At 45.8% G+C, this 25,928-nt stretch overlaps 1 protein-coding gene across 2 annotated transcripts in view; it reads left to right on the top strand.

Annotated features, from left to right (window-relative positions):
- Ext2 (exostosin glycosyltransferase 2) overlaps positions 1–25,928 on the top strand; it is a 126,888-nt gene that overhangs the window by 63,264 nt on the left and 37,696 nt on the right. For both annotated transcript variants that reach the window (XM_021192542.1, XM_029536400.1), the window contains exon 9: positions 22,853–23,042. In XM_021192542.1, coding sequence (XP_021048201.1) covers positions 22,853–23,042 — 190 coding nt within the window. The remainder of the gene's footprint in view (positions 1–22,852; positions 23,043–25,928) is intronic.

Here is a 25,928-nt window from a genome sequence, read left to right as displayed (position 1 = left end):
TCAGCAACAAGAGAAGCCACAGAGAATACACAAGCACTTAGCAATTGAACAGCATTCTCTTTAGTTAACAGTGAGTTCTTGAAGAAGTCAGGGAGACAACTAAACACTCCTACATTCTGATAAAATAGCAGCACAGCCTACCAAGCTTCTGAGAAAGAAGGGAACCCGGTTACAGCAGTTAGCATTCAAACTTTCAAAAGGAAACCACTGGTCTAGTATGATAGCCCAGCAGTTCTAAGTACTTCCAGAGGCACCAGTTCAATTCCCAGCACCTAAGTGGTGGCTTACAACCTTTGTAAGACCAATCTCAGAGGATCTGACACCCTCTTCTGGCCTCCACAGGCACCAAGGATCAGTAATACACCTAATAATTAGGTGTACACCAAGTATACTTATTAATACACAGACAGAACACCTATACATATAAAGTAAAAACTTAAAAAATCTGAGCAGTCTCAAATAAATTACCCACTGATACTGAAGGTTCTAGAAACACAAGAAGCAAACCTGAATGCACTGTGGCCAGATATCATAAAGATCAGGGTGGAAGTTGATTCTAGAAACTGGAAGAACAACTCACAGAGCTAAAGAGCTGGTCCTTGAACAGATGAACAAGAGTGGCAAAGCTCCGACCAAACCACTGGAGGAAAAGCAGAGCCACACCAACAACATTAGAGATGACGGGGAGTTGTTACAGCAGGATCCACTGAAATCTGGAGATTCACCAGAGAATATTGTGGTAACTTTGAAAAAAGCTGAAAAATCTGGAAATAGCGGATAGATCCCTAAATAAATATCACCTACTGAAATTAAATAGTGAAAGAATATAAAGACAACTTAAACAGACCTGTAAGAAGCCACACAATTGAAGTAGCAGTGAAAAGTCTTCCCACAAGGAAAAGGCCAGGACTGGGCAGGTTCACTACTGAATACCAGCAAACCTTTAAGGAAGCTCTCACACAGAACTCACATTATGCCATAAAATTGAAAATGAGGTAACACCGCCAAACATCCCGGGAAGCCAGTATTATCCTGATACCAGACCAGATAAGAACACAAAACCACAGACCAACTTCCATGGTTGGATAAAAAAAATTTTCAACAAAATATAAACCAAATTCAAGAGGACATTAATAACATATATCAGAACAAACTTGGTTTCATCCCAGGGATGCAACGTTAGTTCAACATTCACAGGAACAAGCAAATGTTACACACCAGATGAGTTGACTTTAAGACAGAAATCACACGGTTTTCTCAGTGAATAAGAAATGGCATTAGAATCCTGGGCATGGTGGCGCACGGCTTTAATCCCAGCACTTGGGAGGCAGAGGCAGGTGGATTTCTGAGTTCGAGGCCAGCCTGGTCTACAAAGTGAGTTCCCAGACAGCCAGGGCTATACAGAGAAACCCTGTCTCGAAAAAACAAAAACAAAACAAAAAAAAAAAAAAAAAAAAGAAGCGCTCAGTGGCAAAGGCTTTGGAGGCAAACAGCCAGCCAGTGTTCTGCCACACAGGGATGCCCTGGGAGGACTTCCCCAAACCCTGAATGAGACAGGCGCTCACTCTTCACTCAGGGTCACTAGAGCTAAAGCAACGAGACAAGAAATAGAGCAATGAGAAGCGAAAGGGACACAATAGGAAACTATCCCCATTTGCTGATACTGTGGTCCTTCTTAAAAGAGTCTGTGGGCACACCAGAAAACTCTCAGGTCATGTATATATTTTCAACAAAGTGACAGGGCTCAAAATCAACATACAACAATCAAAAATGAAAAGCTTTTCTATGTCTCAGTAACTAACTCCCCAAAGAGAAATCAGGAAAAAAAGTTTCTTTCATGATAGTTTCAGTCAATAAATAAGTGAACAAGATAACCTGGGGGTACCCTAACCAAGGAGGGGAAAGACCTCTGAAATGCAGTCTGAGGATACTGATGGAAGGTGATGACACTAGACAAGGGAAATATGTCAGTGCTCATAGACTGAAGCATACCTAAAGTAATCCAAAGACCATACAGTTCCCATAAAGAGTCCAGTGACGGGCTCCACATAACCAGAAAAAAGAAATTAAAAAAAAAAAACTCCTAAAATTCACATGGAAGCACAGAAACCCCACAGATAGCCAAGAAAATCTTAAACACAGAAACCGATGCCAGACATGTTACATGTATGTAGCACTTGGTTTCAGATTATACCACTGAGTCATGGCAGAAAAGACAAGATGTGTATACTAGTGGAATAGAATAGATGGCCACTTACTTTTTGATAAAGATGTCAAAAACACACAGTACATAAAAGACAGTCTCTTCAGCAAATGGAGGTACAGAGAAATATGGGAACAGGGATCCAGGAGCCTCGGGCCACTGTAGCAGGAAGGAGGAGATGAAGCCTGAGGAGGGCTGGGTCACAAAATATTGATAATGTGGCCGACGTGTCCATGCTCTGTATAGATGGTGAGAAATCTCTGTAGCATTAGTGGAATAAGAATAAACTTGGGATCAACCCATGTGACACCAGTGTGGAGAAGTGGTGTGCATGGCGATGGGACAGCACTGGAGACAGCTTGAGGAACCCAGGAGAGAATTAGTCCAGGTGGATTGGAGCCATGGCTGGGAAGTTGATTGTTCTCCCTGGTGAGCCAGAGACGTCGTTTACTCTGAGGGGCTTTCCCAGTCTGGCTCCAGTCTGCTTTCCTAGGCCTCTTTTCTGCTTGCTTTGAGGAGTTCTCCATTATGGCCCAAGTTACTTCTTTCCAGCATGCCCACCTATTGCTCCTCCCTAGCCCAGTGTGCCTTTCTTTGCCATCAGCTCCTCCTCCCAGGGACCTGCACATGCATCCTTCCTCCACAAGGCCTTGCAAACCCCCACGCAGGAAACACGACTCCTAAAAGTGTGGAATCTGTTTCTTTCTGTTGCCTAACACACATGGAAGCATAATTTCCTGAGGTTTTAAGCAGCTGCAGAACTCACATGCCAGTATGATAGCCATTATTTTGGTCGTCCCCCGCATACCACCTGCTTAGAATGTAGGGAAGTGATAGATGTCCTCTGTAAAGTCTCACAGTGTACACAGAATGCCTGTGGCCTGTGCTGGTCACAGAATTGACAGGTTGTGTAAACAAGCGAGGATGTGGGCTTCACACTGCCGGTAAAGTCCTGTGGGAGCCACTGAGCCCCCTCAGTGTGGATCCTAACTCCTGAACTAGCATATGGTGCAGGTTTGAACTGAAGATTCTCATGTGTGCTCATCTGCAGGTGCTACCAGCATCCTTAGGCAGACTGTCTGGGAATTAAGGACTTTGCCCTGTGTGTTTATCTAGAGTCCTAAGAATAAATAATTGGAGTTTCAATTCTCTTTTTGCCAGTCTAGACTAAGGGAAACTGTGAAAGTGTGGGTTTAGAATGGGTATGCTTGGAGTAAGGAACTCAGAGTTTGGTAAAGAACAGGAGACAAAAGGCATAAACTAGGTGCACATCCAGAAGTGCATATTTTTGGTTGGTTCTTTCCTAAATACCTGTTCAGGACACTTTGGTGTTCATCAGCTCTGTAGTCAGGCAGGTGACAAGACTCCTGATTTACAGCCCAGGGCGGCTCACTTCTGCGTCAGCAGTGGAAGCAGTAGGCGGGAGGCTGGATAGCAATGATTCATGTGTAGCTGACTTCTCCCTCCCCTCAGGAATATTTAACTGACTCTAGATGAGATTACTCTGAGCCCGGCCTGCAGGGGAGTCTCTCCTCTAGATTCCAGCAAATTTACAATGTCAGACACCCGAGGTGGGAGTAGGTGTGGATGGTGCTCAGTAAATCAAGGATGCTCTGGGATGCTCAAAGGTGTGCTGCTGGCCTACCGCCTGCTCTGTGCATGCTCAGACAGGGGAATGAGAGGTGAAAGCTGTATTTTGGATAGATACAGCTGTCTCCATTCACTATAGAAATGGCTATGGCTTGTGGGTGACAGACAGTGAGGGGTTGAGGGGTGGCCTCCTGGACCATTCATCACCAGGTGGCTCAATGTTCTAATCAACAGGGTGGTGGCAGTCACACTGTGTTCCACTCTCAGGGCCGGTGAGGGTTTGCCAGAGAGCCCTGAGCACTACTAGCATATCTGCCTAGGTTAGAGATTGTGCTCAGGAAAGGACTTCTCACTGAGCTCAGGCTGGGGAAGAGGCAAATAGGGGTGGAGAGAGAGAGAGTGCAGACAGTAAAGTGAGGACCAGGGTACAGTTCCTGAAACCTCCGTGAAAGAGCTAGATGTGGTGGCACACACCTTTAATTCCAGAGCTAGGGGTGAATCCCTGGCCTCTACACAAATGTGTGTGCATGTACATACACTCTGCCACACATGAACATTTCCTAGTGTTCTTACTGATTAAAACTTGAAAAATATGTCTAACCAAAAAATATGTCTAACACACACACACACACACACACACACACACACTTACACTTACACACAGGCACATACATGAGATACATATACAGATATATACATATACACATACATTCATACATTATGAATAAATAAATAAATAAATAAATAAATAAATAAATAAATAAATAAAAGAATGTATGTTTTTGTTCTGAATTTTCTTAGCTCACCCCAGGGGCTCCTGTATCTTACCTTTTCTGTTTGTCTACCCACTGATCTGTTTCTGTCTTCACACTTGCCAGCCAGATGTTATCATTACCTCCTTAAGTCCCCGCTTCCTGCCTCACTATCCCTGCAGCCACTTCTGGGCTGGCCAGGCAGCCATTCTGGATGTCTGGGGTCAAATGTGTGAGATGCAGGAGGGTGTAGATGGAGGCCAGGACAAAGACAGGATCTCTAGTACATGCTAACCAAGCTTAATTGTCTCAGTAACATCCTTTTAAAACATCAAAAGTAATGTCCTCAGAATTGTGAATTTCTTCATTATTTGTCTATAATGTGATTTTTATTCCATCTCTATCAGTGTTGTGATTTTATTCACTCATTGATAATTTTTTTTCCAATTTTAATCAGCAATAACACTAGGAAAGATTGCCTTCCCTTTTCCTTTCTGCATTTGCTATGTCAGATTTGCTGGCTAGTTTTATGTCAACTCGACATAAGCTAGAACCATTTTAGAAAAGAAACTACCCCACTTGGGGCTGTAGTCAAGCCTTGTTATATTTTCTTGATTAATGATTTATATGGGAGGGTCTAGCTCACCATGGGTGGTGTCACCCCTAGGCTGATGGTTCTGGGTGCAGGCTGAGCAAACCATGATAGGAAGCCAGTAGGCAACATCCCTCCACGGCCTCTGCCTTAGTTCCCGCCATCAGTTCTTTCTCTGGCTTCCCTTCATGAGGGACTAACCTGTAAGCTGAAATAAACCCTTTCTTCTCTAAGTTGCTTTTGATCATGATGTTTATCACAGCAATAGATAGCCTAACTAAGACATTAGACCCATAACACAGAAGAAAAATAGGCATTCTCATCAGTTATTGATAAACATTAGTGAGGTGTTTGGGGAGGCTGCTTAAGTGTGTAACTGTGTAAGGGTAAGATGGAAAAACAAGAGCTTGTTCCAGTGAAGTCAGCTGGAGGGGCGACTTACCTGCAGATAAACCAGGATTATCTAAGTATGGGGACTTCCTGTCAGCCTCTGACCAAGCCCAGAGTTTGGCTATAGAAAGAACCAGGAACTGTCTACACTCTGAGATGTTCCATGAGAGCTCCTGGTTGGTAGGTGCTAGCTATAGGCTCAGTTGGGCAAATGTGGGGAGTCCTGCTTGTCCACACCAGGATCCAGCCTGGCTAGGGTGGGTGCACAGGACTCACATTTCTAGCAGGTTCCCAGACCTCGGGTCTACTGTACAATGGTGCTGACCCAGGGACCATGTTTTGATGTGGAGTTTGACTTACTCTCCACATTCTAGTTCACTGGAGGAGGCTGTCTCTCCTCACCTTGACCCTCCATTTGACCTGCAGGGTTTAGGTTAGAACTATCCAGAGGCTGTTCATGCTGTGTCTGTCACTGCTTTGCCTACAGCTGAAGGCTGCATACACTCAGCTGTCCAGATGGCTTTTGCTCACAGTGGCTGTGATTGTTCTGGAAAGATCACTTAGCTGTAAATGTGAACAGGCAGCAATTACTCAGAAGCCCAGGAAGGATGGTCAGATGCAGGAGGCAGAGCTCTCAAGTGGGAGCAGCACCAGTAAACAAATTGCCTAGTTTAACTCAGCTACATCCTTTAGCTTCTGGGTTGTGTACAACACAACCTCTGGAATTTGAGGGCCTGTTCTTTTTCCCCAAGGGGCCTTCTAAGGCTGATTCTAGGATCCTTTCCCTTCTAATGCCTAGATAAGACAAAAATATGTATGGAATTCAGAAACCTAGTTTGCATTTTAAGTAAATTCTTGAATTATATTGTTTTTAGAAGTATATCCTGAATTGAGAACATTTGTACAAGTGGCCTAGTAGACTACCTTAAATTGTAGACTTTTCTGTGAAAAGCTTCAGGAAAGCCAAGTCTCAGATTACTGTCAGCAGTCAGGTAAGAGAGAGCTGGGCCTTAGTCAATTGATAGAAAGATGCAAGAACTAAGGAGCTTGGCTGATTATGGTCAGAGGGAAGATGGGAAGGCCCAGGCCCCAAGCCAGATTTAAAAGGTGAGAGTATATAAGGAATGTAAAAGGCAAACTTGGTGTGTGTGAGATCATAACTGTGTCAATCAAATCTTCTGCAATAGAAGGAAAGATGTATAACAGACATCTGTGTTATAGGCACCCCAAGGGGGACATATCACCATGTGGGGTGGCACCCCAAGGGGGACAGAGTCCCTACCCCCTGCCTCTATCCTTAACTTGTAGTCCATTCTGAGGGCCCCAGCATTCATGAATCAGACCTGGCTGCCTCTTGACACTGCACAGCATGTGCGAGTGGAATAATATTTTGGAGTGTGTGGAGGCTTGACCTGCAGCAGATGGACAGGGGACACACAGGCAATGCTGCCCTGCATGAGTTATCAGACATGAGCACAGCAGATCCTTGGTCTTCAGCAGCCATAGCCAGGCTCCCTCTAGGTCAGCCTCAGCAACCCCAGAACACAGTTTTAAGTCTCCAAAGTAATATTTAATGAAATTTTCTCATAACCATGCTGTTACAGTTGTAGATTAGAAAAATTGGCCACATTGCTCTGGCCAGAGTTTTTGACACTTGATTTTTATCCGAGCCCTTTCCCTTCTCTCTCTGTAATATTTATTTATTTTATCATTTAAATAGTAGTGCTGTGTCACACATGCATTTTAGTAGTCACATAAAAACTGGAACCTGTTCCTGGGGCAACTGCTTTCAACTCTTCCCTTCCCCTCTATGTGTCTTCCTGCTCCTATACAAAATGCTCATAGTGGAATTTTAAAATTTCTCACTGAGAGACATCTTTTCCACTTTCTCCAAGTTGGTGCGTTTTCTCCTATTCTCCACTTTCTCTGTGTTTTGTGTGTGTGTGTGTGTGTGTGTGTGTGTGTGTGTGTGCTTTAGACTAGTGCTAATGAGTCATCACTTTCATGAAAATGTTGTTTACCTTGTGTGTAATTGGGGCTATGAATAGTACTTAAGATCCTTTGTTTTCCAGGGAGTTGATAGCTGCTTTTGTCTTTTACCTTGTTTGGTTCTATTGCAAATGGTTCTCATGTTATAACCACCCTAGTTAAGCAGTAAAATAGTCGCTCAGGTAAAGGCCAGGCTTCTTTCTTTGGCTGCCAAGCCTTGTCTCCTGCAGTGCAAGTCCTCTTTAGGTCTATGTATAGCTCTTGTCCTGATCCTCTGCCATTCTGGAATTCTTTTTCCTCTCTGCTTTGTTCTATTTCCTGTTCCAGGGTCTAGCATTTTTCTTTTTCTGGTTTCTTCCTTCCAGAGACCTGCCTAAGGCAGTGCACAGGAGAGGGAGATACTGCTCAGTCACCATGGGTGTCTGGAAATGTACTTCCCATGTGGTGAGGGCGTGGACTCAGAATTGTGGTGGAGGGAGATTTACTCAGAGCTTTGAAACCGTTGCTGTTGTCTCCTGGTCCTTCCATGTGATCTCAGAAAGAGAAACAGTTTAGTTCTTGGCTTTTAATGTTAACTCTTGGCACCTTCTGTGTTCTAAAGATTTTAGGATAATGTGCCCCCATGTGAGTGTTTTTGCTGACAATGCTGATTTGAGCTGTTTCAAGCTGGAAATCTGTGCCTTTCAGCGCAGAGGCATTTTCTTTTTTAATGTCTTTTGTTATTTTCTTCTTCTGTCCTCTCATTTCTCTCTGCAGTATCTGTCCCCTGGATGGTGAATGTGTGGAGTAGCTCTGCTACTTTTTCTTCTGGACCTGACCCTTCTGTTCTCATTTCTGGGACATTTCCTTCCTTTATATTTGAACTTTTCTCTTAATAAAAAAAAAAACAAAAAAACAAAAAAAACCACAACTTTTTTTTTTATTTCAAATTAATCTTTCATATCAGTTCTTATTTTAAGGATATATTATTTTCCATCTCTGAAAATATTGCTTGTGATTGTATTTATTTATTCTTTCCTTTTTCTTTTCTAATTTCTAATTCTGCTCTTTTGTAGTGAAAGCTTTCTTTAAGCACCTGGTCAGAGGTGGCATCAGCTCTTGTGAGTGAGGCAGGGAAAGCTGATTGGAAGGTCTGGGCTTGGCTGAGCTTTGCCAGTGATGGGTTACACTGAGTCAGGAAGGTGGGGACCGTTGTGCCCCAGGGTGAGGGTCAGAGAAGGGATGAGTAAGTGTGGGCCCCAAGCGTTTGAGAACTGAGTAAGGGAGGGAGCGGGAGTCCTTGCCCTTCGTTTTGTAGATGACGCCTCGCCCTATGTGTTAGTCAGGGTTCTCTAGAGTTAGGGAACTTATGGAATAAATCCCCCCATCCAAGAATTTAGTAGTTGCTAGTAATTGTTCAACCCCACAAGGCTGGAGGTCTCAGCCAGTCTTCTTTATGTGTTAGAATCTAGAAAATATAGGCTCAGTTGCCGGTGAAGGAACGACTGTGTTAACTAGGCAAGGTCAAGCATTCAAAAAGTAAACCTTCCTTCATGTCCTCCTATAGACTTCCAGCAGAAGGTATAGCCCTTTAAAGGTGCATCTTCTTGCCCCACTATTTGAATTTAAGGCCTGTGTCTTCCTTCCTCAAAGGTCTGGGCTGGGCTAGAAGAGGATTCACCCACCTCAGACCCAGCAGGCAGTCTGTCACGGGTGTGCCCTCCAGTTCTATATTGTAGTTCTTTACAGATGTAGTCAGCTTCACAACCACGAACAGTCACCACACCCTGCCTCTTGGTCTTGGGAACTTTGAGTCTGGACTTTCTCAGATTTGTTTGCCCCGAAGAATAAACTTCTCTCCCCAAAGCCTGGGAATGGGATTGACCGGTCTGTGCCTTGGGTTTAAGGGATCTTTAACTGTTCTTACTGAATGCCTCTAAGTAGCTCTCATGTCTGAGTCTTCTTGTCATCACTCTTGGGGAGCATAGAATTTGATTGATTGGTTGATTGATTGATTTTGCTTTGCTGTGTCACTCATTATTAGTCGGAGTTTTGCTTGCTCATTGTTTTCTTTTTGAGACTCACTATTGCCCAGGTTGGTCTTGGGCAACTCTTGGACATCAATGCTCGCTTTGTCTCAGACCCATGAGCCCTGGGACTATAGGTGTAGACCTCCACATCTGTCTAGAAATTCTAATTCTTTCATTCTTTTTTGTTTTTCTGAGGCTATGGGTTGAACCCAGGCCTTGTATGTCCTAAGTAAATGTTATACCCCAGAGCTGTATCCCCCCCACCCCCACCAAGCACATTTTTTTAAATAAAGTTCAGAATTGAAGTTTTTAAAAGTAGCAATTTTTACATACTCCTTACCCATTGTCCTCTGGTGTTAACATTTTATCATGATTGCATTTTTCCAGGCACAGTTGTCTTCCTGAACCTTTCATCTTGGTTCTCAACCTTCCTAATGCTGCAGCTCTTTAATACAGTTCCTCTTGGTGTGGTCACCCCAACCATAAAATCATTTTCATTGCTATTTCATTACTGTAATTTTGCTGCTGTTATGAATTATACTGTTAATATCTGATGTGCAGGATACTGGATATGTGACCCCCGTGAAAGGTTTGTTCCACTGTGGAGGAGTTTCAACCCACGGTTTGCCCTGGTGTTGTGATGGTGGCATGGCTTGCAGGCTTCTTCCAGGTGTTTCCAGTGTCTCATTACTGTTTCCTTTTCTTCTGTGCATATGAGGGAAGTCGTGGATTTCCCGACTATCAATATCCTTTTACTTTTCAAGTTCATACCCTCTGTCTTGAGCCCCATGCGGGCTCCCGTCTAGGCAGGCTACAGTGCTTCCTGGCTTTGTAGGGTGTTTCTCCTTTCACCTGAACCTCTTATTGTTGGTTATTTTGGAAGTTTCTCATCATCTAGTCTATGAATGGTATACATGTGTATTTCTCACTAGTTATCCCTTCTGGAGTCCTGGTAAATTCATGTGCAACATTTTTTCTTCTGCCTTTACCTTCTGTTCTTGTTCTGTTTCCTAGGTTCCTCACATTTCATATCTCTGTGTGAGATAGTGTTTTCTACCATTTCATCTGTCCATTGTGATTTAAACTTCAGTGGCTATTTGTAAAAGTTCATTTTGATTACTTTAATCAAATCTGTCTGCTTGGCCCTTATGTTTTTATTTTTAAGACAGGATGTCACTATATAGGCTGACCTTAAACTCTGCACCCACCTGACGCCCTTTAGTGTCTTTTATGTCTTCAAGAATCTGAAACATTTATTCTCTGCTTCTCCAGTTTTCTGGATTCCTGGTGAGGTCTCATTGTGTCAATGTCTACTGCTTTGGTTATATTGTTTCTTGGAGGCTTTGTAATTTTGGAGCATGAGTTCATCTTTGATGAAGTAGGGGTGTGTGTGTGTGTGTGTGTGTGTGTGTGTGTGTGTGTTGTCAATGATTATTTAAGGAGTTAATACTTCTTCAGGTTCTCTAAAGATAAATCATGCTCCTGCCCCAGTCCCACAGATGGAGTATATGTACCTTATGTAGACGGTTATATCCAAACCTGCATGAAGACTGCTTTCCACTAAACTTTCCCAAGGAGAACTCTGACACTACCCCAAGCTCAGGCTGAGAAAGAGGAGTGTGTTGTGTTGCTTATGTCTCTTTGTGGATGGATTTTCCTGCTCCTCTTCCTCGGTCACACAGGGTTTGTGCCCCAGACTCCTTTCCCCCTCTCTCCCTCCCTGGCCTCAAAGGCACTGACGCTGACTGAGCATCATTGGACCCAGCCATAACTCTGCCCAACTCCGCTGCCTTCCACCCCAGGTCTTCACTTGGTTCCTGGCCTCTCGGACTTCTTTTTTCCTGTGACCCCAGCTGCAGGTTGAAAAGGAGTTTTGCTGTATTTTATCCCACATTTCTATGTGTTTTACAGTAAGTGGATTTTTGAAAAGAAACACTGCCATGTGTTTCAACTTCCAAAAATTTGTCAGACCCAGATCCATCGCTGTCTCCTTCCCTGTTCCGTTTGCTCCTGTGGGTCTGTGCCTTCTTTCTTCCCCCAAGAAGGAACAGAGGAAATCACAGTAGACAAAATATTGCCTTAGTGAAATTCCAGAGAATTAAGAAGTGGCTGTGCTGTGGCGGCTGTCCCCAAGTGCTGCGTCCTGTCATTTCACAGACAGACAAAGACTTGGGTTCTCTTGGTCATAACTGTGGTGGCCCTCTGAGCTCAAATGTCCTGAGCTGTAATGTAATCATTCCCAAGACTGCCTGTGAAATCTTCCCACCTCACAGCTGACCTTGCTGATAGAGCCAATGGGCTGCCAGCACACAAGTCTATGCACGTGTCCTTTCAAACTGCTAGAATTGTTCAAGCATGAGATAGTTAAGTGAGATTGCAAATTTGCTTACCCTCTCATGAGAAGTAGTGGTTTAGTAGCCTCAGTTGCGGTCTTTAGACGATAGGTGAGCCTTGGTTGTTGGAATCAAGTGAAGCATGAGTATTTTCATGGAGGTTTTTCTTTCAGATGTTGTCCATATCCTTACGAACTAGAGGATGATGATTGTGTGTTTGTTTTTAAAAAAAAATAACAAACCCAATCCTATGCACTATTCCTGTCAAACAGTGAAATTGTTATTTTTAATATGTCAAATTGTAACCAATAAAATCAATGGTTGCTATTTTTGCCAATATCTTAAGCAGTTATATCATAGATATAGTTAGTGAAATTTATTGCTTACAGACTGTTATAACTCATGAATTATTGAAAGTATCAACATCTGGAATCTTCTCTTTGCTCATTCCAAATTCTTTTAATATGGCTTATGTGGAGCTGTTCACTGGCTTGTGTCCATCCCGCTGATGGAGGCCACAGCCAGATGAGGTTCTTATAAATGATTGCCTTCCTTTCCAAGCACTGGGAAGACGAAATGTCAACTTTTTCCTCACTACCTGAAAAGCAATCAGTGGCCACCCTTCCAGCTTTCCCTGACAGTAGTTTGGCACTGTAAACAGAAGGTGGGCATCTGGCCAAATGTAAAAGATTGAAGTGGCCAAGCCTCAGCTAATAGCAGGGATTTTCAAGAGGTAGTCAGGTGGGTTTAACCCCTGAGCCTTCAGTGAGCTAAGTGCAACCCAGACATTGCTGAACTGTGTGTTAGTCCTCCCCTACTGCTCATGATCTGAGTGACTGAGGTGATGAGGGACTCTCCCTCAGTAACAGTTTGATATCTGTAAGGCTGGGCCTAGGAGTGCTAATGACTACAGAGTAGTAGTGCTGTGGGCCTGGGTACCAGAGGCTTTCCACAGAGATCTCTGTCCAGGCCTGGTGCGAGGGTTCCAGTGAGGGGAGCGAGTGCAGGCTGGAAAATGACATCTCTGCCTGCCTTCCAGGTTGCTCAGTAGCTCCAAGCCGAGCTGCTCTGAACTGAGTCAGGTTGGGCTGGGCCAACAAAAAGCCTATATCCAGGAGGAGTGTGGCGGGACCTCGGGTGGCTCTTCAGGAGAGAAAATCTCTTCCCAAGTGTTACATACAGTTCTTGGAACAAAAGACTCAGACAAAGGAATAGTTCTCGCGTACCTTTAATTCCCTGGATGGATTTATATACAGTTCTGGGGGTGATTCAGGGTTCGACAGCAGGTACCTCTCATTGGCTTGGACTGAGAGTTTGGGGGAAACCTTATTTGCATGCGGGAAGGCTTGGTGACTGATAGCCACACCCCTCTCCTGTTGGGGCTGTGGGGGCGGTAACTTCAACAGGAGCCAGGGGCCCAGGAGACATGATCGAACACCTTGGAAGGCCTTGTTGGAAATCACCACCCAACAGCTCCCACTGGAGTTCAAGACCTAGGCTCGACTGGAGACCAGGCTGTCTGTGCACAGCCTGTTGCCCCACATAGTGCCACAGTTAATTCCTGGTTACTTATTGGTGTCTGAACGTTCAAAGAAAAGGACATTTTGGAATCAAACCTGAGTTCAAGAACATTCACTAGTTTGACCCTGTGTGGGTTTCTTACCTTTTTGAAATGTATTATCTTTATTTGTAAAGTGGGAATAGTGTAGAGTAATTCTTAAGTAGTCTGATTATGAAAAATTGGAGGTATAATTTATAAGGAAGATGTTTGTAAATGGCACAGTACTTTAAAAAGTTGTTACTGTCATGGCCACTGATGCAGCTGACCTCAGCATCTGTGTGGGATTCCCGTGGACAGAAAACCCCAGCAATGGTTAAGCCCCTAGTGTACAGTGGTGTGAGTGCACAAATCTGTGCTCATTCTCTTACAGACAGATAATCTCCAGCTTGCTCCTGATGCTTCTTTGAGTGCTTTGTGAGCATCAGTTTTACATGTTCCTTATAGAATTAGCATTTTTCTGAAGTGTTTTCAACCCACATTTCATTGAATCTTTGTATGCAAGAACCACAGGTAGAGGTCAGGCTATCCAGTGCCTTATCACATGGAAACAGGAATTTACAATGGGATGGCACTCTGTTTACAGCGGGACTTTCTTCATACCCAGGTGACTGTCTTAAATCTTTCTGTTGTGGATCCTCTCACCCAACAGCAGCACTCTGCTAACTTGGTTCTGACTGGCGAAGGGAGTGAGACATGCAGGACCTTCCTCTGGGCTAGGGTGCAGTTCCTAGAACTGCCTGCCTAGAGTGCAGGAAGCCCTGGGAGTGACCGCAGCACCACAGAGTCACCATCACCATCATCCATAGTGATGGACCACCTCACCTTTTTGGTGACAAAACGGATCTGAAAAACTCTAGCCTATCCTGTGTAGAAAGTATCTGTTTCCATCGTTTCAACTGTTATTTAATCACTGCCAATTTTCATGAGAATTATTTTCAGCAAACTTACACACAAACTTGGCTCTCAAATTAAACAAGGCACGTGGGAGTGCATGACTAACTTGGCCATGTGAATGCAGGAAGATCTCTCTCAACTGAGTAGTAATCTACCAGAGAAGTACCATGGGTCAGTTTTAACTAGTTGCTGAGCTGCCAGGAAAGGAAGCTGAGCCCTGAAACAGATTAGCCCTTGCTGCCCCAGGAAGATGGGCGCACAGCAAGTGTTCACTGTGGAAGTCCATAACCTTTGATGTGGAGATTCAACATGACCATTATGTGAAGTGGGGAGATAAGGAACAGGATTTGTCACCTGTGACCCATCCAGACCAAGACATGGAGAGCTGTGTCTGTGTGACATGAAGATGGGACCTGCCTAGATTGGCTCAGTGCTGAGGCCTGTGCTCACAAACCATCCCACCCCATGTGGGCTGTGGGCCAGGGTCACACCATGAGGTTAGTCCTGATACAGCGAGAGGAAACTGGATAGAGCATGGCCCTGAAACTCAGACCTGCCTTCAGTCTAGGTCTCAATCCTTTTAGTGAAGTGCCAAGAGAAGTGAGGAGCCCCCATCAGAAGTCACAAAATCATGAAGCCCGAGTAAGAGCAGTAGAAACCAAGTTATCGAGACTCCCCATTTAGACTAGAGGATGAGGTCCAAAGGAAGGGTTAGAACACAGCCCAGAGAGACAGCGGTGGAAACTGACGTGGTGTGGAGAGCAGAGGTATGCAGCCAACACTCCCACTTGGAGCAGCAGGAGGAGAGAAGTGCAAGAGAAAGAGGCTTTTTTGGAAAGGAAGGTGGCTGAGAGTTTGAAGAACTGTTACACAGGGCCAGGCCTCAGACCCAGGAAGACCAACAAACCACGGGCAAATTATTACAAATACATGTGAGGTCCGTCGTGAGCCAGGTCTCCAGAGAAGACCCCATTATCTGGAGGACAGAGAAATGTTTGAATGTACCCTCATCACTGTGGCTCTCGGTGTCTTCAGACATGACAAGGGAGGCATCCCCCTGTACCGTGGCAGCAAGCAGCTCATGGAGACTAACATGGAGGCAGGCGGCAGAGCTCCTGACTGGCAGCTAACTCTCCCTGGAGTTGACAGTTGTCTTAGTCTTCTGGTCTTTGATCTCTGTCACCCCTATGTCTGTTTCATGTGTCACCAGTGAAGTTTGGCCTCTGGCATTCTTTTTTTTTTTCAGAGCAACCTGTTATTATTTGGGAGGCAGGACGATGAGTCTACATTTGTCTTCAGTTCTTTCCGCTGTGAACTAAGAAATCTGCTTGGAGGCACATAGCCTGTCAGCAAGCTCTGGGAGCAAGCTGTGGGCAGTCGGGGCTGTAGAGGTTTAATGGTTAAGGCAGCATGGGCCACATTACTGATTGCCCCTTTCATATCTCCCAGTAACCATTAACATAAATATCATCTCACCATTTTGGACAGGGGACACCATCCTTGTGCGAGCGAGTAACATGATGAGAACTCTTAACCCTCTCGTGGCTTCCTTTGCTTCAGAGCCCGTGGCCCACATTCACCCATAGTCTCTTTGAACCTGGACAGGAAGGAAAGGGTTAACTCCTGTCGGTGTTGCCCTTTGACCATTGCAGGATAAGAGGCATGATGAAATACTTTTCAAAGTCTTCTGTGGAAACACATCATGCATAATTGGAGCAAAAAGAATAAATCAAAGCTTTCTCCCCCACCCCCTCTAGTCTGGTAATTCATAATTGAAACCACATTGAAGTAAGGGTTGATAACTTCAAAACAACAAGACTGCCCTTTCTATCAAGGTAGGAATAGGTAAGGCTGCTCATTACAGGGGCTCCAGGCTTCTGTGTAATAGCCGGTCCTCTTCCTCTCTTCTCTGACGTCTCATTTTTCGCTCGGGAAAGTGCCTCTGTTTACATCAAATATAGGCCGACTTAATGTCTGTCCTCGTCTCGTGTTTCTGCATGAAGTTAGACAGAGGGACATGAAGCGTCTCTGACATGGCGAGGACAGGGAGTTGGGTTTCCAGTTGTCCTTGGCTTCTTCTATGCTGGCACTGAGACTGCTCAGGTTGACAGGGCTGTAGTCAGTCAGGAAAAGCAGTCTTTCCCCTCCTGGTTCTTACGGTCCCCAAGTCAACCCAGCAAGAACTTTTCAGAATGACCGGCAAAGGCCATTTTGTTTCTGCACAGTAACCATAGTCAGGATGGCTTCAGGGTACCATAACCTCTGATTCTACAAAATCCAGGACAGGGCTGCAGAGGTACAGGAACACCTTCCTCCATGTGCAGCCCGAATTTGAGTCTTTTGAAGAAGAAACCATTTGATTGCCCTTGACTTTAAGGTTGGTCTCCCCAGGCCACTCTTGAGGCATCCTGAGACGTGAGTCTTCTAGAAAGGAGCCCACAAGCCGTCCATTGAAATGAAGGCAAGCACTTCCGTAGGGCTGGCTTTGAAACTGGACGGTTGCCATGGTTATTATCAACTGCTTTTGTGTGACTGCAGTTTAGCAATGAAAGGTTTCTTCGTGGGATTTCCACAGCAAATACCCATTGTAGGGGTGAGGCAAGAGGGCGGGAGGATGGTTAAGAGAAGAGCTGGGCAGTGTGGCCAAGGCCAGTGCTTTGTTAAAATAACTCCCATTTTCACCCATCTCCTAATGCCTCTGAGTGAGCAGATTCCCAAGAGGCACTAGGTTTGGAAACCCTGCCATCCTAATTCACAGACGGCTTTGCCTTCTTTCCTGTCCCCACTGCTGGGTGTATCTTGCCGTAGTAGAGACTTAATCAGGCACTAGGGTTAATTGACAGCATTGTTTGCTTTTTCCTGGCAGAAGCCAGAGCCTTGAGTAAATTATGGAGGTTTAAACTTGCCTGATTTCCTGCAGAAAGTGAGGTCAAGAGGTCCCAGACTGTAGACACTCTCTGTGACCAGCCAGCAGGGGTCAGTCCTGAAAGGTATTTCAGAGGTGACTAAGTGCCTTTTTTTTTTTTTTAAATGTCCCTTTCCAGTGGGATATTTCTCTGGACTTGGTTTGTTGGTCTTACTCCAGTGGCACAGAACTTCTGTGAAGGCATGTACCCCAATTATAAGCTGCCTTTGCTCTACCCTGCTGCTGAGCTCTGCAGCCAAATGTGATTATGTTCAGGGAGGGGGTGGTACTTGGCGCAGAAGCCTGCTGCTCACCATGGCTTCCTACCTGTGAACTTAAAGGTCATCAGTAAAGGAGAAGAGAGCTTCCAAAGAAACGAACAAGGCAGGCCCGGGACTTCAGGATGGGGCCCACAGGATGGGGCTTCTCACCCCTTGGCTTCAGCCTTTCTGATCCTTTTTGTCTCTCTGAACTCTGTGCACAAGCTGCTCAGTTGGCAGCCCTCCCCTGCCTCTCCCTTCTGCAGCTTGCTTCCCCGGGGTGTTGTTGGATCGCTGCTTGCGCTGTGGAATCCTGTTTGGTACCCTGTTGTACTGCCTGCTGTTTGGCGTTGTAATTTATCATTCTACCCTGCTGTCTTCCCCATCCAATCACCTTGCTGCTGTGAGTGAAGAATGTGTTCATTTTTGCATCCTGAACACTCATCTAGGCTTGGAGGACATGATTAGGAAATGTAGACACCAAGAACATGTTCCTGGAACACTGCTGGTACAAGTGGTTTCTGCATTGCCAATGTGGCAGACACACAGTAAACTGCAAGGTAAAAAGCAGGGTAAACTGATAGCCATGTATTCTGTCCTAAGTGTTCATACACAGTGTCATATAAACTCAACACCATTCCACAGGGAAATAGATACTACCATGGTTCCCTTCTTAAAGATGAGGAAATGGCTGCTGACAGAAATGTTTTAATGTCATAAAGCTCGTCAGTAGCAAGGCCTCTGTGTCAGTTAAGCACTGCAATAAAGTTCTATAGTTCTGAACACGGTGAGAGCCTGGAGAAGCTCTTCTAAGGTGAACTAACCAAGTTGGAAACTATTTCAAAACTCATGCTTCCTGCCTCTACGTAGGGGACAGTTGTAGTAGGGCTGGGTCGGCAGATACTAGTCTTCTGTTCTTCAGCACTTTAAATGGTGCAAAAAGACACTGTTGCAGGCACTGGATGTTATGTCCCCTGCCCTCACAGAGCCTTCGGTGTGGTTGAAACAGAGACTCAAAAGGGAAAGAGCATATCATGGGAATACAAATAGTCTATTTGGATGATTAGCAGAAGTAGAAGTCAGGTAAACCAGGACGCTGGGGATGCTGGAGAGGAGGCGCGATTTCGCATAGACGGTGTGCTGAGACCTTAGACATGTGATAACCCACTGCACAAGGTCAGTCCCTGGCTCCCCTCCCCCGGAGTCGAGGATGCCCAGGACTGTGCATTCCCCTCTTTTGTGCCAAGGAGCACCATCTAGAAAGGTAGCAGCAGTGTCACAGGATATGAGAGAGAAACTGAGGCACAGGAGGTGTAAGGACTTTGTCCAGGTTACATAGCTGCTAAGAAGGAGAAACTGAACTCGGTTGAGGCCTCTTGGCTCCTAAGCTTGAGGCAGTGGCGCTGCCTCCCTCTGGCAGTGTGTCCGACTGATGGATCTGTAGCTCGCATATGCCTCCTGCGCTCATCTCAATCTCTGGAGTTCCAGGAAGTGGCTGGCCAGGTTTCAGGCTGGTGAGCGCCTTTCCATCTGCCCCCCCATGTGCCCCAGGCCTGCTGGGATGCAGGTGGGTAGTGTGGGAATGACAGTCCTTCCCAGCAAACTGTCCCTTTCCTTCTTCCCTGCCCTGACCACCCACTTCCTAAAGGCACCAGGAAGGAAACCTGTCATCTGGCCAGAGACAGCTCCTTCTCCTGGCAGCACCTTGAAATCAGCCCAGTGCCCTCAGGGTGCCTCCGGTTAAATTCCAGGGCGCCCATCCACTGAGGCTGGCTTTGCATGTCTCAGGACCTTTTTCTGTCCACGCCGTGTAGGCATCCAAGTACGTTGGCATTCTCCAACCTCCTCCCACAGCAGAGACCTTATTTTGTTGTTTTAATCGTTTTTCCATCTGTACCTGTGGGATAGTAGCCTTTGCAAATTTGCGTGCCCACTTTGTCTCAGAGTTGTATGTATGGTATGTTGTATGTATGGTGTGTTGCATGTATGGTGTGTTGTGTGTATGGTGTGTTGTATGTATGGTGTGTTGTATGTATGGTATGTTGTATGTATGGTGTGTTGTATGTATGGTGTGTTGTATGTATGGTGTGTTTTGTATGTACTCTCTACAGTCACAGTTCTTAAAGGCTGACTCTTGCTTATTGGCCCAGAATTGATAATAAGGATCAAGAAGTTTTAGGACTATTGTTTTAGTGAAGAGGTAGCTATATTGCCCACTGGTATCCCTTCTCCTTCCTGAAGCCCCACTTGCTGAGTGTGTGTGTGTGTGTGTGTAGAGGAATGTGGGAGGGGCTGAAGTCACTGCCTGGGCTGTTTGAGTTCCATCACTCCCCGGCTAGATCACATTGAACACAATTTGAGATCTCTACCCCAAGCTTCTATCACCTGTGATGAGAACAACCCTGTCTGGGGGGTTGAGTTTCAAATGAGCTAATGGATGTGAGACTCTGTGCATGGCACTCGGGGGCCACTCACTGAGCCTTGCCTCTGTCCACACATTAGGTGATCTTAAACATCCTTCACTTCAAATGATGTTTTTCAAGTGGACCGTAAGGCTCATAATGTCCGGGCATGTCGGTTGGGATGGTAATGGCAGAGGGCACCTAAGCAGCCCTGGAAGAGTGCCTGTGACTTAAGAAAAAGGCTACCTGTTGACTTAGCAGTTCCATAGAAGTCAGGACCAGATGAAGAATAAGGCTTGAAGCAGAAAGCACAAAGGATTACAAGGAAGGAGCAAGATTCTAGGATACGGATACTAACATCCAGCCACTGTCCTCAGACTGCAGCTTAGGGTCAGTGTGACATCATGGCTTTCTCGGCTGCAAATTCTGGTGATGGCCATCTCTAGCCAGATAGGCTTTAATATCCTGGTCTTATTAGGGCTGCAGAAATCCCGTTTGGACTCCTCGAGTCCCCATCCCATGTGTAGCCCATGTGTTTGTGTACATTTCCTGGCCCACACTGTCACATCTGGCAGACAGCTGTTGTCACATATGTGGTGATGGGTGTCTATCAGTGGCATAGATAAGATTGATAGGGAATCCAGAGACTAAAGGGTTATAGGGAGTTGAGGGGCAGCCAGAATGATAGCTGGGGCTTTCCACATTGTCCTTGTCATAGTGAAAGCTGCAGTTTTGGGCTGTTAACTTGCTAACATACAGTTGTGGGTCTAGTTAATGACACCAATTGTATACTTAAAAGCCATTTAGAATGGAAATGTTACATATATATTTTATCATAGTTTTTTTAAAATAATGTAACACACCAGAGCCATTGTGTTCTGTGTATGTATAGTATATGTGTGTGCACATGTAGTTGGGCAGGGGCTGGGGGGGGGGATGAGGTACGCATGCCTATTTTACATACAGACCCAGAGGAGGATGTCGGTCTGAGTTTTTATCTCCACTCAGCCTGGGCTCTTCTGTTAAGCTATCCTGGGTAGCTAGCAAGCCCTAGGAACCCATCCATCTCACATTCCCATAGCGCTGGGTTATAGATGTGTGTGAGTACACCCTGCGTGTTTACATAGGTTCCGAGAACGCCTTTGTGCTTGATGAGTGAGCATGCTTACCTACCGGGCCATCTCCCCTGCCCCTGCTGTATTCTTAAAATGGGTGGCTTGTAGAGAACATGAATTCTATTCAAAGGAAGCTCTTAAAATATGTAAGATTATTTTAATTATAGCTTCCTATCTGTCATTAGCACAGAAGAATTTTCACTTAACACTGGTATATTTAAATCAGGTAACATTCTACGATCTTATTACTTTTTTTCTCTTACTTTCAAAACTTTATTTTGACCAAATTTCTAATTTATGGAAAGATTTTGAGACTGGCCCAGCAAATTCGTGTTTACACCCAGATTCACCATTGCAGAGTGTCCCTGGCTCCGCTGTGAAGGAATGGCAGCTAGTTTCACGGTTTTATCTTTTTGGTTTCTTTATTTCTCTGTTTTAAAAGCCCCTGTGTTTGCTCTTTCTTGGTCCCTTGCAGTCTGAAGCTTTTGCTGTCCCATGGCGTACTGAGAGCATGCCTCGTTTCTGTGACAGATTCATTTGTTCATAGTCTGTGGTTTTGGGGGTGGCTGTTGTTGTGGCGGTGGCAGTGGCGGCTGCTGTTGCCTTGTCGTTTCTGGGACTGCCTATAAAATGGATGCTGGACTGACTGCCCTGGTTTCTGTCCTATTTTTTCTATCTCTTAAATTAGAAACCTCACCCTTAAAAACACACACACACACACACACACACACACACACACACACACACACACACCCCTCATGGCTTTTAACATCCTAGAGTTCTTTCCAATTTTGACAGATATTTTAAAATAAAAAACCTTTTTATGGCTGAGCCCCTTTTCTCCCTGGGGCTATCATTTATTGTTTTAACTTGGTTCTGTGTACCCATTGTCTGTCTGCTCTGAGCTTTGTCTGCTCCTTTGGTTTGTGCCACTTCTGCTAAAGATGCTCTTGAGCTGTCTGTGAGTCTAGAATCTGTTCATGATTAAGAGAGGAGATGATCTGTAGGTCTTTGTGGACCCAAGTGCTGCCTGGGGACTTCCCTGGGAGCTAGAGGTACCAAGACAGCCACATGGCTAGGCCTGGAGTAGGGAAGGCAGCCACAGGGCTCCTCACTCAACATCCATGCTTTATCCTAGCTTGCCTCCTGTGCCTCTGCTCCTGACTAGAGATTCCATTTCTACAGAGAAACAACCTGGCTGGGTTGGAGAGAGGAGGGCTGTGAGCTGGAGTCTGACGTCTTCACACAGCCTTTTAAGATGCCCTCTGCCCTCAGCACTGCTCCTCCTGGCTGGGTCAAGTGGGCATGCCCTCTCCTGCCTCTGACCTCTCCTGCACGTGCCCTCTCCTGCCTCTGGCCCTCTCCCGCCTCTGGTCCTCTCCTGCCTCTGGCCCTCTCCCACCTCTGGCCCTCTCCCGCCTCTGGCCCTCTCCCGCCTCTGGTCCTCTCCCGCCTCTGGCCCTCTCCTGCCTCTGGCCCTCTCCTGCCTCTGGCCCTCTCCTGCCTCTGGTCCTCTCCTGCCTCTGGCCCTCTCCTGCCTCTGGTCCTCTCCTGCCTCTGGTCCTTTCCTGCCCGTGGCTCTCTCCTGCCTACTCCCTTCTGTTGTGAATTCCCATTCCTCTGAAGTCATCAGTTGCCACCTCAGTGGTTTGGGGAGGAAATGGAGGTAGATGTGTGTTTTAAATCCATCCTGTAGAAACATCTTCTCATTTTATGTACTCTATGCCCTTCTCAGTGGTATCAGACGGCGAGGAGGGGACACTTGTAAGAATGGCTGAGCTCTTGCTGGTGTTGGGCAAAGCTGCCAACCTGCTGCATCTCCTTCCCTGACCCTTGTCCTCCTGTCCACTCTTGCAGAAGTGGTCTAGTGTGAGCAACCCGCTCTTCCTGCCGCTGATCCCACCACAGTCCCAAGGCTTCACTGCCATCGTCCTCACCTACGACCGAGTGGAGAGCCTCTTCCGGGTCATCACCGAGGTGTCCAAGGTGCCCAGTCTGTCCAAGCTGCTGGTGGTCTGGAATAATCAGAATAAAAACCCTCCGGAAGGTAAGGAGAATGAAGAGGTGTAGTGTCACAAGGGGCCGTCTAGGGCTTCCCTGCACCCCTAAGCTGCACTGCCTTGGGGTGGACCCATGCTCCCACCCTCTGCCTACAACACTGCCAGGGCAAGGCAGTGTGACCCCGCTGTTTGGAGTCATCCCACCAGAAGTGTTCTAGGGTGGCCCAGTGAACTCGGAGCCCTGGTATAGATGGAGCCACAGTGTTTGAGAGCTTAAGAGTCAAGGGGATCAAAGACTATCCGCCTTGGGAAAACAGGTCTCAGCTTCCCTCTGCAGCCCCAGCCGATTTGTTTACATGAAAACTCAGTTTACAGGGCATTAGTTTTCTGCTCCCTTATCTCTCTTCTGATATTGAGCCCTCCTTCAAGGAAACAAAAAGCGATAGCTGCTGTTCTGATTAGGTCAGCTCCACAGCCTCTGTAGCCTTGCAGCCTAAAATGGGTTCTCACAGGAGCTGGCTGGATGCTCCAGCACTTGTCCCCTGCCTTGGCCACTCCTGTCATCTACTGCAGCAACTAGGGTGAGGCCTGTTTTATTAATTGGATTTGCTTTTAATTTGGGACGCACAAGAGTTCGTCCTACCTGCATTTAGCATCTCGTTCAGCCTGTCTATTACTGACCCTAATCCCAGGGACTTCAAAGCCCCTGCCACTTAGTGCCTATTAAAGCCAGGAAGTTTCTGATGGATTAGAGCAAGGAATGAGTTTGAAGTTTGTAATGTGCACCGCTGTCACCGATAAGGTCTAGTTTATTGCCTGACAGTAGTATCTGTGCTTTTGATGGCTGGTCCCCCTTAACTGGTTACACTGAAGTCAGGATGGCCAACCCTGGAAGCCACCGTGGTGGGTTAGTGCCCAAGCTGTGAGGGGCATCAGTTTTCTCTCTGTGAGGTGACTCAGAATTGGCCAGAGAAAATTCTTTAGTGTCTCCTAACACATGCTTGAAAAAAGTACATCATGGCATGTTTATTCTCTGAAAGAGTCACATTCTCTCTTTTAGATTTGAAGAGCCATCATCTGAGTAAAATTTTAATTTTTTAAACTTTATTTATTATATGTGTTAGGATGAAGTATATGTACACAGGTACATGTACGTGTGTCACAGCATGGATGTGGAGATCTGAGCACAACTTTATTATTTATTTGCATGCATGCGTGTGTGTGTGTGTGTGTGTGTGTGTGTGTGTGTGTGTGTACACGTGCGCGCGCGCGCGCACATGTATGCCATGGCATGTGTGTGGAAGTCAGAGCACAATGGTAAGACTGGAAGATCAAGCTCAAGTGCTTATAGGCTGGGTGGCAGCCCCTCCACTGAGAGACCTTCCCACCCCCTCCCACTATCTTCACAAGTGTCGAGGTGAACTTAAAGGTGGCTCCATTGTTCAGAGGGGCCCTTTACTTGCTGAGCCACCTCCCAGACCTTGTAACTAGCTCTTTTCAATAAAAACCCTGTGTTATGCCCCCATGCATAACTGCATTTGCTAGATATTTATGCCAGTCTTTTTGCTTGTTATAACATGACCAGTTTTCAGAATTTCTGATTGGCTGATTCTTTAAAAGAAAGGAAAGCTGGGTATGGTGGAACACACCTAAAACCCCATCCTCAGTGATGATGAAGAAGATAATGACAGTGGTGGTGATGGCGGTTATAATGATGTTGGTGCTGATGGTATGGTGGTGATGGTGATGATGATGATGGTAGTGGTGATGGTGATGGTGGTGATGATGATGGTGGTGATGGTGGAGGAAAGGGGGAGGGGAAAAGAAGATATTGACATAATCTAAGATGGAAGGATAAGGATGCTTATGGAAGGAAACCATAAAAGAAAATTTAAATGATCCATGAAGCACAGGAATTGGAGAGAGCATCTCTGGGACTCCTGGCTTCAAGAGTTATAGGTGCCTGAAAGAAGTGAACTGGAGGTCCAAGTCCTGCACTGCTAATAGCTCCTTCACTCAGAGAGGATGAACAGACTTTACTCTGCACTCATGCACATGAATTTGCTCCTGTCGTTATGGCCACCATTTTAGAGGATAGCCACCCAACCAATCCTCAGTAATGCCCACAAGGCCAAGTACAGGCTCTGCTGGCAGGTGGTGGAGATGCCGATGACTGATTGGATCTTTCCACTGGCCAAATATGTACCGAGCTACCACTCCATGCCCCATAAGCATACCCGGTTGTCAAGTCAAGAAATAAAATAGAGCATAAGCCTGCCAAAAGGGCTTCTCCTCGGAGCCACGTGGAGGGGCGTGGGTCTGAGTCACTTCTCTGGGAGCAGGTATGAGTGGAGAGACTGCTTCCAGCCTCTGCACTGGGGAATGAAAGGCAGAGCAAAACCCCGAGTTTGAAGCAGGGTAGCCCTGTTAATTTTTGGTAGACCATACTAAAATATCGTGGTTAATATGACCATGAGTTTAGTTTAGCTTTTGTACACTTTGGCTCTAAGTAGGAAAGTGTCTGAGGAGGCCTAGGTTGTGGTGTGTGTCAGCTGGGCTGGCTGGTGAGGAGAGTGGCCTCATCTAGCCGTTGGGGTGTTTGTTCAGTTGTAAGTGGGGCTGTCTGTCAGCCGTGGTCTTTCTGTCAGTGCAGGCTTCAGAGTTTTCATCTACATGTTAAAGACAGACAAAGCAGACAAGCATAGGCTGTGAATATTAGAGGTGAACGTGGTGCATTGTGCTTTCTCTACATTTGCTAAGATAAATATTGTGGTTAGCATGGCTGCGGCTGGGTGGATTAGCGAAGGTGGAAATTTACTCCTTCCCGATTTCTTTTCTCTTCTTTTCTTTTCTTTTCTTTTCTTTTCTTTTCTTTTCTTTTCTTTTCTTTTCTTTTCTTTTCTTTTCTTTTCTTTTCTTTTCTTTTCTTTTTC

This window comes from Mus pahari, chromosome 3, assembly GCF_900095145.1.
Source record: "Mus pahari chromosome 3, PAHARI_EIJ_v1.1, whole genome shotgun sequence".
NCBI lineage: Eukaryota > Metazoa > Chordata > Mammalia > Rodentia > Muridae > Mus > Mus pahari.
The sequence above is the reverse complement of the archived record's forward strand: the minus strand, read 5'-3'. Positions and strand labels throughout refer to the sequence as shown.